The sequence below is a fragment of the Bos grunniens genome, chromosome 16, assembly GCF_055505025.1.
Source record: "Bos grunniens cultivar Pamir isolate PY7600 chromosome 16, Bosgru_T2T1.0, whole genome shotgun sequence".
In the NCBI taxonomy this organism is placed as follows: domain Eukaryota; kingdom Metazoa; phylum Chordata; class Mammalia; order Artiodactyla; family Bovidae; genus Bos; species Bos grunniens.
In genome coordinates, this window is record NC_141180.1 from 40,967,466 (window position 1) to 40,979,838 (window position 12,373).

The window sequence follows — 12,373 nt, forward strand, 5'->3', positions numbered from 1 at the left end:
ATTTCCTACCTAAAACCACATACAAAAAATCAATTCCAGGTATCTTAGAAATCTAAAAATAAAAACCAAACACTAGAACTATAAGAGAATATCATTCATAAACAGTAAAAAAAAAAAAAAAAATCTGTTTAAACAACACAGAAGAAGCAATAACCACACCGGGAAAAAAAAATCCCAGAAGTTTGATTACATTAAAATTAAAAGCTTCTTTTTCTTATTTAAAAAGACTCCATGTAAAAGAAAAGAAAATAAATAGCCTCAAGAGTGAAATAAGATTATCTGCAACATTAACGAACTAACAATTAGGATACAAATTTTAAAAATAACTATAAGCCAACAGGAAAGAGGTAAACAACCAAATAAAAGAACAGGCAAAAATTTCAATGTCCAAGAAAGTCAAATGATTAAAAGGCCTAAGTAAGCATGCTCAACTTCACTAGTAATCAGGTAAATGCAAATTATAACTAAAATAAGGTTAACAAACACTTTAAAACTTGACAATTCTGACTGTGCGCTGGCCAAAGTGTAGACAATGGAAATTCTCATGGTACTGGTGGAAGGATAAACTGATACGACCACTTTGGAAAAGTATGCCATTATCTTGTAACTTATAGATTAGCATACTCTACAACCCAGCAATTTTACATCTAGGTAATATTCCTAGAGGGGGCTTCCCAGGTGGCTCAGCAGTAAAGAATACGCCTGCCAAGCAGGCAGCTTCAACTCCTGGGGCAGAAAGATTCCATCCCCTACTCCCTCCACCCCAGATGGAAATGGTAACCCACTCCAGTACTCTTGTCTGGGGAGTCCCATGGACAGAGGAGACTGGTAGGCTTGCAAAAATCCATGGACTTGCAAAAGTATAGGAAATGACTTAGCAACACAACAACAAAAATATTCCTAGAGAAACTTAGGCAACTCTCTGCCTATATACAAACAAAGGGAATGTTTACACCAGCATTATCTGTAATAACCCCAAACTGTAAATAACACAGCAGAATGGATAACTACATTGTAATTTAGTCAGTTACTGAAATACTATACAATATTGAAAATGAAGTACAATTATGTATACGAACCTTACAAATAGAATGTTGAAGGAAAGAAGGCAAAAGGAGTATATATAGTATAATTTCATTTATCAAAAGCTCAAAACCAGGCAAAAATCCAATTGTATTGCTGAGAAACACAAACACTGATGGTAAAACTTATGAAAATGAAGATGACAACTAATTCAAAAATCAAGATAGTTACCTCTACAAAAAGCAATACCAAAAGTGCTGGTCTTGCTCTATTTCTTGATCTGGGTGTTAGTTACACAGGTGTTCACTTTATAATTACTCTGCATGTTGTACATTTCAGTTTTATGCACTTTTTGGTATTTCACAACAAAAATGTATTACAAAAATCAAAATAGTTTAGGTCTACTTGGATGGTCAACAGAAGTGAGAGATGCAAATCTAAGTATAATCTATAAAACACTGATGAAAAAAATTAAAGAAGGTACAAACTGAGCAGTATCTCATGTTCATGACTGGAAGATTTCATATTGTCAAGATGTCCATATACTACCAAAACGACCTACAGATTAAGTATAAGCCCTATCAAAATTCCAATAGTATTCTTTTTTTTAATGAAATGCATCTTAAAATTCATATCAAATCCCAAGTACCTTAAATAGGCAAAGCAATTGTGAAAAAGAAAAATAAAATTATAGGACTCACACTGCCTGATTTCAAACACAGTAATCAAAACAGTACTGGTATAAAGACAGACATACAGAACAACAGGGGGAAAGAAAACAGTCCAGAAATAAACCCTCACACAAATGGTCAAATAACCTTCAACAAGGGTGCCAAGACCCTTCAGTGGGGAATGAACAGTCTCTTCAATGAACACTGCTAGAAAGCTGGATATCTACATGCGAAAGAATGAAGTTGAACCCTTATCCTACATCATATACAAAAATTAACTTAAAATAGATGTGGTCCTCTTTGTTTTTGCTTTTGTTGCTTGTACTTTAAATGTCACATCCAAGCCCAGTGTTACGAAGTTTCTTTTTCCAAAAAGTTATAAAAACTTTATAACACTGGCCTTGGCAATGATTTCTTGGATGTACTAGTTAAAGTACAAGCAACAAAAGCAAAAAGAGACAAAGAGGACTACATCAAACTTAAAAAGATTTTGTCCATCATAGGACAAAATCATCAGAGTGAAAATGCAACCTACAGAATGGGAGAATGTATCTGTGAATCATATACTTGATGCAGGATTAATATCCAGAATATACAGAACTCCTACAATTAAGCAAAAAATAACCTGGTTTTAAAATGAGCAAAGGACTTGAATAGACATTTCTTCAAAGATGATTTACAAATGGCCAACAAACATATGAAAAGATGATCAACATCACTAATCATCAGAGAAACACAAATCAAAAGCAAAATGAGGTATCACCACACACCCATCAGGATGGCTACTATCAAAACAGAAAACAAGTATTGGTGAGGATGTGGAGAAATCTGGAACCACTATGCACTGTTGGTGGGACTGTAAAATGATGCAAGCACTATGGAAAACACTGTAAAGGTTCTTCACAAAATAGAACTACCATATGATTCAGCAATCGCGCTTGAGTACACAGCTGACCCTCTAATAACATGGGTTTGAAGTCTACTTATACATGGATATGTGAGTCTATTTATATGTGGATTTTTTTTCAACAGTAAATACTATAGAACTACATAATATTTGGTTGGCTGACTCCATGGATGCAGAACCTCAAAAATGGAGGAACCACGGATATGGAGGGCTAACAATAAATTATACACGTATTTTCAACTGTACAGATTCGGTGGCCTTAACTCCAGCACTGTTCAAGGGTCAACTACATATCCAGGACTGAAAGCAAGGATTTAAAGACGTATTTGCACACTCATGTTCACAACAGCATTATTTCACGATAGCCAAGAGGCAGAAGCAACCCAAGTGCCCATCAACAGATAAATAAACAAAGTATAGTATCTATCTGTACAACATAATATTATTCAGTCTTTAAACAGAAATCCTGTCACATGTTACAACATGGATGAAACTTGAGGACATTATGCTAAGTGAAATAAGCCAGTCAGAGAAAGATGAATAATACATGATTTCACTTATATAAGGTATCTGAAATATTCAAATTCACAAGAACAGAAAATACATTGATGGTGACCAGGGGCTGGGAGGAAGGGGAAAAAAGGTAGTTGTTTAATAAATACAGTGTTCCAGATTTACAAAATGAAACACTTCTGGAGACCTGTTTCACATCATTGTGAACATACTAAACATTACTGAAGTATATATATAACAATTAAATTTCTAAGAGAAACTTAAATTTCAAGTTGGTAAATTTTATGTTGTATGTTTTTTTACTACAATAAGAAAACAAAATAAGAAATGGGCCCTTCTCATAGAGTTTGGAATTAAAAATAAGGCAAGTACAAAGATGGCTAAAATCAAAGTAGACAATAGTAAATTTCATAAGATGATATTTAATTCAAATTAGGAGAAGAAATAAATGAATTAATGAATAGCAGAATCAGAATTAGTTTCTTGACTATTGTACTCAACTTTTTAAATTATAAAGATGAACCAAGATGATACAGTTGTTTAAAATACAAGTAATACTACTATCAGGTACAAAAGGCTATATTCTACCTGGCCTTGAAGAGTTACATAAAAAGAAAAGAAACAGTCAGGCTTTCAACTAATTTAGAATGGGACTAGAAATGCTGAGAAGGAAAAATACCTCAACATATTGGTATTTCATAATCACACGAATACAGCTAAAAGATCAACAATACTAAATGTTAAATCTTAATATGGATGTAGAACAAATGGAACTCTAAAAAACAGCTGAATGTTCACACAACATTCTTGGCAAACTGTGTGGTGGTATTTACTAAAGTGGAGTAGACAGAATCTTATGATCCAGCAATTCCATTTCTGCTATATACCCAACAGATGTGTGTATGCAAGAAAATAATCCAATGGAAACGAATAATGAATAGTATGTTTGCATAAGGCAACACTAACTACAACTATACTCAACGACATGGTGAATCTCACAATATCAAAATAAGCAGTGACTCTACTGAGAGGAAATGGGTAATGACTAAGGAGCACAAGGAAGTTTCTGGGGTGCTAGATAATGCTGTACTTCTTAATGTGGGTGATGGTCACATAGTTATGTGTGGTTTGTGAAAATCCACCAAACTTTATAAATGATTAAGTATAAAATCCTGTACAAATTATACTTCATTAAAAAAATTCAATTATAAAAAGACGTATCAGCCAAAAGAAAAAAAAGAAAAGAGCAGGAAGTAGGAAGAAATTTACTATTTTTAAGTAAACATACATGTTTACGGATTAAGTCCGTAAAGTTTCATGGTAACAGTAAACCAGAGCAGCACAGGAATGATTGCCTGAATGATTTAATCAATTGAAACACACTGCTCAGTTACTAAATCCTAAAGAAAGAGAATCCAATGATTATTAAGAAAGCATTAGCTGAAATATACGATTAATTATTTTAATATTGCTATGAAGATATGTCTCAGTAAGCACTAATTACAGTACTAATATTAAAAAGTCATGTTGATATATGGCAAAAACCAATACAATATTGTAAAGTTAAAAAATAAAATTTAAAAAAAAGTACTGATATATGAAAGCCACTCAGTACACATTCATTCATTTATTAAATTTAAGTATTCATCAAGTGTTAGACTATGGAATACTATTATAGACCTTGGACTGTAAAAAAGAAAAAGATTTATTTTTCATAAAGTGCCTCACAGTCCTAGAGACAAAAGGGGTCCTACCTGTATAGGAAGAGGAAGCAGATAAGCACAGGATACTATGGGAGCACATTCAGGTTTTCCATATCTGCTGAACTTTCTCAAACACCCCTTTCTAAAAAGAAATACTTCTAAACAGGAGCATGTGCAAACAGGCTATCAATGGCTAATTAAACTAAGCCCCCCGTCCCGCCCCACCCTCTGGACTTTTAGGAACAAAGGTAAAGTGTGGAAATGGTAGTGGCTTTGACACAGCACAAAGGCCACTCACACCCACTGTTCGGTTGCAGACGGTCTCCAACACAACATTGACATTATACTTGTTCTAGAAGGAAGCTAGATTCACTTTTCTGTATACATGTTACATATGCACAAAAATCTACCTTCTTTCCCAGTTAACTGTAGAGACTTGGATCTGATGAGTGGAAATGAAGTTCTCCTTTTCAAACTCATATCATCATAGGAAGAAAAACACCTAACATTAAGAAAAATCAACATTGGGAATGATGAGTAAAATACATATAATTTACTCTGTATTTGGGGTTAGGTGAATGCTAGAAAACTGTACATGCCATATAGGACTTATCTCTAAGGTAACACTCCAGTTATAGATACCACATGTAAAAAAAAATTCACCAATTCTTCTCTAAAAGGTGCTGTATTAAAATACCTATTCTCCTCCTCCCCCTTTGAATTCCACATTGAAGTATCTTTCACAACCACTACTGGGTTTTTTATGTATTTAGTGTTTTCTCTATCAGAGTCTATAGAACCTTCCAGGCACAGGACCCTCTCACTAGTTCCAAGTTTTTAACATTTTGGTTTCAAGATAATCATATGGGGAGAGAAATTATCTCAGTATCTTTCACTTGCTCAAGTTTCTCAAATAAGAGGAAAATTGTGAAATAATGCTGACTTACCTTTTAGGGCTTGGATACTGATTACTTTTAGGAAGTTTTGAAATATAATCTCCATCAAATTGAGAAGTGTTTCGACAACGCTGCATACAAAGCATCAGTCCCAAGACAACACAGAGAACCAAAGATATGACAAGATAGCTCTGTCGATCTGAAACCTGAGATGAGAAGAGAGCTTAATAACAGTTTGAAAATCATATTAGGAAAAAACACTGAAATCTAAAGTTCAAAGGACAAACCATTTTAAACATTTTTTTCAAAGTTCTTCAAAATCATAAATGCAGGCCAAGTCCTTTGCAAATGTACTACAAAGGCAACGTTCTCCTTTTTCTTCTTTCCCCCTCTCAATCTTTAAAAATTTTCAAACCCATGGAAAAGTTTAAAAAATAGTACGATGGACATATGTATGCCTTTCACCTATGTTCTCCAATCTTACATTCTGCTACATACATTTCATTTTTTATCATTTGTACTATCCTTTTGAGTGAGGAAAAAAAAATGCTCCTACCTGTCTTTCTCATACAAAACTAAACCACCCATTACCCAGTGATTTAAGCCTAAGGATCACCCTTAATTCCTTATGACCTACATCCAAATTCCCAACAAGCTTGTCCTTCTATCTCTTAACTATATCCTGAGTTTAGCAACTCCACACTATTCCCCACTCCTAAAATCCTAAACCAAGCCAACACCACCTCATTCAGGCTATTTCAATCACTTCCTTAATTGGTCTCCTCCCTACTTGCGCTCTAGATGGTCTCAAAGAAGCAATTTTCCACAGAGCAAGTAGGGAGCTCAAAGTGCTGTCGATGAAATGATCCATGTTACTTCTTTACTTAATACTTTCCAATGACTTGCAATTATGAGAATAAAATTCAAACTCTAAACTGCCTACAAAGGGCTACATGATCAGGTCTCTGCCGATTTCATGAACTCATTTCTTACCCTCACCTCTCACATTCACTCTGTTCCAGCTACACCAGCTTTCTTCTTCCTTTTTTGGTTTTTTGTTTTTGTGAATTAAGACCTTTGTTGCAAAATTAATTATCAAGCAAAACATAAGAAACTATGCACTTGGCTTCATGGGCCAAGTGCATAAACCCACAGGAATGCCAGGCGACAGTGCAAACTACAGAATCCGGGGATGAGGTAGGTCTCCATGAACAGACGTGGAATGATGTCTGTTATGTATTGCACACCAGCCTTCTTTCCAACCCCAAACACACTGCACTGTTTTTAATCACAGGCCCTTTGTCCTACTTCTGCTACTAACAGGCCTGTTCTGACCCCAAGCTCTGTGTGGATGCTAACTTCTCTTGAGCACTCAGTTCTAACGCCACTTCCTCAGGTAAGCCTTCCAACACCACCTGAGCCAAAGCAGCAACACTTAGAGCACCACCAGTCCACACATAAACGTGTCATTCTCTACCAGGGGCTACTGACTGCTGTATGCCTAAACCAAGGACTGGATAGTTCATGCCTGACACACATTTGTGTTGCAATAAATGCTTCTTAAATCAATGAAAAGTTTGTTTCATTAAGCAGCTTAATGGGGCTTCCAGGTGGCTCAGTGGTAAATAAAAGAATCCACCTGCCAATGCAGGAAACGCAAGAGACACGGGTTCAATCTCTGGGTTGGGAAGATCCCCTGGAGGAGGATACGGCAACTCACTCCAGTCCAGTCTAGAAAATCCCATGGACAGAGGAGCCGGGTGGGCTCTAGTTCATGGAGTCACAGAGATGGACACAACTGAGCAGCAGCAAGCAACTTAATAATAAGCTTTTCTGAACTGAAAATGAAGTATATACTGCAACTACCAATGGTTTTCAAAAGGCCTAATAGAACTGCTTTATAACTGTATTGTAGCTAAGGCCTAAGCTATGAAAGCCATGTTTTCCAAAGCATTATGATAATTAATGTATTTCCATAACTTTAAACCACCACATTCTGGTGTTCTGTAAAAGCTCTCTATAAATGACAATCTTCTTGGATTAAAGTTCTTAGATATGAAACCAATCTTTATGACACTGTTTCCTACAGTACCATCAGTAACAATTACCTCATGTTTTAATTCTGCTACTGTTGTTGATAAATTTGAAACAAGCTGTGTCATGTTGGTCAGCTGTGCTTGCAGCAATTGGATGGCTTCAGTTTGCCGCTGATCCTATAATAAAGGAAGAAATAAATATTTTCCTTTGTGTTTCATGTACACATTAGCTACATTATAAATTCAAATAAAATAATCTAGAAAAACTGTTAAATTCCTCAAGGCGGAGTGACATATTAATAGGTAGCTCTTAATGAATGAATATTATAAATCTGGACCAGAAATTTAAAAAAAAAATCTAAAACCCTTAAGAATCTAATTAAGACTTCAACCTTTCTCCCCGACCTGAGCAAACAAAAACACCTTTTGCCATTCACTGCTACCATGTAGAATATTGCCTAGCAAATTCTAATAAACTACTTCTCAAGTTAATGTGGACTCTGTATGTGTAAAACAGTATATAACCAGCTATCTGCAAAATTGTCATTTTGTCAAGTGTGATTTTTCTAAACCAAAGCAGTCAATACAAAGACACACTGAAAAATTTTTGAAGAATGTTTCTGGATACAAAGCAGGCTCATACCAAGAAGGTCTTAAAAGTTCTATTTCAGAGCATGATAGGGTGAAACTTAGGAAGTCACACAGTCAAAAAACGACAATGGATAATCTAATCAAAGCTAGGTTATCACCAGTGAAAAGAAATTCATCAAGAACACCCATCTATCAGAATTTTAGAAACTTATAATGAGCAAACATATATTTATTTAAAATATCACTTACATGCATATTTTAGAAGCTTATGCAATATGCTCATGGTCATGAACCTACACTAAGAAGACTGTACTGAAAATGTGTACTTACTAGTAAATTTTGGAAGAAGGAAAAGAAGGCAGCAGGAAGTCAAGAAAATCTAGCACTTTAATTTAGGATCTTATGTGAAATATCTACATAGCCATTTATGATTCTAAAGTTAAATATTTTAACTTTACATTTAAATAAGTTTTAAGTCTGGACTATGTATGGGGGTGGGTGGGGGTGGAGAGTAGGTGGATGTATAAAACTGTAACAAGAAGTTTCACTTACTTCCCTCACTGTGATCCACTGTGGTACTTTCTATCCTATTTCATCTTTTTAAAATGCTGAATGTGAGTCATTAAACTGTTTCTTTTGACTCACATTTGACAAACACTGATAAACTGCAGACAGTTTTAAAGGATAAATTATTAAATTTATGATATTGGTTAACACTTCTAATCAAGATTTATTTCCAATAGTGCTAATGGTACACAAGATTATTTTAAAAGTACTTAAAGAATCTTTCATAAAACATAGACTTACATAGAAAACAAACAGAAAATATAGAGGGAAATATTAAAAATAATAAAGAACTAAATAAATACTGTGTTCATGGGACAGAGGACTTAAGACTATTTAAAACATCAACTCTCCAAATTGATCTATAAATTCAACATAATCCCAATCAATACCCAAACAGGTTTTTGTTTCTGGTAGCAAATTCTAAAATCTATGTTAGTCAAATCCAGATTAGCCAAAACAATTTTGGAAAGGAAATGCAAAGTTGGAGGATTCACACTATCTGGTTTCAAGAGTTCCTATATAGCTAGCCATCACAACAGTGTAGTATAAACAAAAAGACAAGTAGATGAACAAAACAGAAGAGAAGCCCAGAAACACAGCCACATGTATATGGCGAATTGACTTAAAATAAGTGCAAAGAAAATTCAGTGGAGAAAAGATAGTCTTTTCAACAAATGATGCTGGAAGAAAGGAATATTCACATTTCTCAATCCCCTAGTCCTCACAAAAAAGCACTTTGATTCATACTTTATAACACTGTAACACATAGAATTTAAAATAGATCATAAACCAAATGTAAAACTAAAACTATAGAAATTTTAAAAGAAAACATAAGCAAACAATCTTTGTGACTTTGGGTTAGGCAAAGTTTCTGCAGAGCAAAGAGAAAACAGGTAAACAGGGCTTGAACAAATTCTGCTCTTTAAAAGAATGAGAAAACAAGTAATGGATTGGGAGAAAATATTTGCAAAGCCTGTCTCTGATAAAGAACTTGTACTTAGAATATGCAAATAACTTTCAAATCTCAACTGAAAAAAAAAAGTAGGTTGGAAGAATTTTACTTGGAACCACAATTATGTGTCACAAATTCAGAGTAAGATGCAACTCTGCAACTTGAGACTTCTTTACCTCATTTCATCATCCTTTAGTCCCAAATAGCCTTTAGAAAAGTATAAAATTTCTTCATCATGGTAACAAACCATAAAAACAATTATTCATGAACATCACATTTAATGGTGAAATACAGAAATCAATCCCTTAAAATCAACAAGACAGGGAAATGGCTACTATCACCAGTCCTATTGTATCACTGTATAGCTCTAAGTAAGAGATAAGAGAAAACAAGAAGAAAAAAATACAAGGATTAAAATGAACTAGAGCTGTTCTTACTTACAAACAAAAACTGTCTATATAGAAATGCACAAATTATTTTAGAGTTTAACAAAATTTCAAAAAAGACCACTACTCTTCTACCCACATATATATATATACAAATCTTGAAATGTAACATGAATAATGCTCAAGAAAATTTTCTCTTGGGTATATACTGATACTAAGGGCTAGAAATAGAAAGCACTGTATTACACAGTAATCATCAACTATCAGGGAAAAAGTGAACGAACATTACTGATCCTTCTAACCAGACAGAGCCTATAAAATTCAATGGAACTTTATGTAAAAAGTAAGACATGAAGATGACCAACCTGCTCCTCTGCTATTCTTGAAGTATTCTGAAGTTTCACTATTGTTTTATTGAAAGCCTTTTGCATTTCTTCCATTTGTTTTCGGTACCTATGGAGTAACAATTGATTTAAATTGGTTTTAATTTCTTATTTACTAATTTATTTTTGGAAATATACTTCTGATTTCAACATACGAGATAAAGCCATATTTCCGAAAATGACTCTTATTGAGGTCTGTGCAATAAAGGAAAACTTATAAAGGTAAAATAAAGAGGTCCCTTGAGGTATTTGCTACCTCAACAGCAATTCTATGCTCCTTGTTGCTATAGAAGATTTACGGTCAAATACATAGTCAATTTATAACAAAAGATCTATGAATACACAATGGGGAAAGGACAGTCACTTCAATAAATGGTGCTAGGAAAACCAAACACCCACAAGCAACAGAAACTGGACCCCTATCTTACACCATACACAAAAAACTCAAAATGTATATAAGACTTAAATGTAAAAACTGAAACAACAGAACTCCTAGAAGAAAACATAGGCAGTAAGTTCCTTGAATTCAGTCAGAAATGTTTTTTGGATTTAACACCAAAAACAAAAACAGGTTGAACTATATCAAACTGAAAAGCTACACAGAAAAAGAAACCATCAACAAAATGAAAAGGCTACCTACCAAATGGGAGAAAATATATGCAAGCCATTAATTAATCTTATAAGGGGTTAATACCCAGTATATTGAGTACATCCAGAATTCATACAACAGCAAAAAACAAACCATTTAAAAATTGGCAGAGAATCTGAATATTTTCCCAAAGAAAACAAATAGATGGAAGAAGATGAAATGATACTCAACATCATAAGGGACATGCAAATCAAAATTACAATGAAGTTATCACCCCCCACCCCATCTATTAAAATAGCTATTATCAAAAAGACAAAAAAATAACATGTTCGAGAGGATGTATAAAAACAAGAACCCTTGTACAGTTGGTAGGAATGTAAATTGGTGTAGACACTACAGGAAGCAGTATGGTAGTATCTCAAAAATTTTAAAGCAGAACTACCATATGACTTAGCCATTCCACTTTAGAGCATTTATCTGAAGGAAACAAAACACTATCCTGCAAAGATACCTGCATCCCATATTCACTGCAGCATTATGTACAATAGCTGAGAAGTGGAAGCAAACTAATCAACAAAAGAATGGATAAAGAAATGTGGTGTGTGTATACCATGGAATATTATGCAACCATAAAAAAGAAGGAAGTTTTGCCATTTGTGACAACATGGATGGACCTTGAGGGCCTATGCTATGAGAAACATGCCAGAGATGGACAAATATCACATGATCTCAATTACATGTGGAATTAAAAACAAAAATCTTAAACTCATAGATACAGAGAACAGACTGGTGATTGTCAATTGCAGGGGGAATAAGTGGGCAAAGGGTACAACTTAAAATGATGAAGTAATAAGACTATATGAAAAAGCAAAAAGATAGGACACTGAAAAGATGAACTCCCCAGGTAGGTAGGTACCCAACATGCTATTGGAGATCAATGGAGAAATAACTCCAGAAAGAATGAAGGGACGGAGCCAAAGCAAAAACAACACTCAGTTGTGGATATGACTGGTGACAGAAGCAAGGTCCGATGCTGTAAAGAGCAATATTGCATAGGAACCTGGAATGTCAGGTCCATGAATCACGGCAAATTGGAAGTGGTCAAACAGGAGATGGCAAGAATGAATGTCGACATTCTAGGAATCAGCAAACTAAG

The 12,373-nt window shown here is 34.4% G+C and overlaps 1 protein-coding gene across 23 annotated transcripts in view; it reads right to left on the reverse strand.

The window, feature by feature from the left end:
- The window catches only part of SUCO (SUN domain containing ossification factor), an 89,692-nt gene that overhangs the window by 7,021 nt on the left and 70,298 nt on the right, over window positions 1-12,373 (reverse strand). For 8 of the 23 annotated variants that reach the window (XR_015143462.1, XR_015143461.1, XR_015143458.1 and 5 more), the window contains 5 exons: window positions 10,611-10,698; window positions 7,822-7,926; window positions 5,765-5,919; window positions 5,228-5,319; window positions 4,869-4,959 (listed from right to left, as the gene is read on the reverse strand). Coding sequence is in view for 8 of the 23 variants with exons in the window: in XM_086344632.1 (XP_086200758.1) it covers window positions 5,228-5,319; window positions 5,765-5,919; window positions 7,822-7,926; window positions 10,611-10,698 (440 nt within the window). In the remaining 15 variants the exon portion in view is untranslated. The remainder of the gene's footprint in view (window positions 1-4,868; window positions 4,960-5,227; window positions 5,320-5,764; window positions 5,920-7,821; window positions 7,927-10,610; window positions 10,699-12,373) is intronic. The other 15 variants (XM_086344632.1, XM_086344631.1, XM_086344627.1 and 12 more) reach the window with 3 other exon arrangements.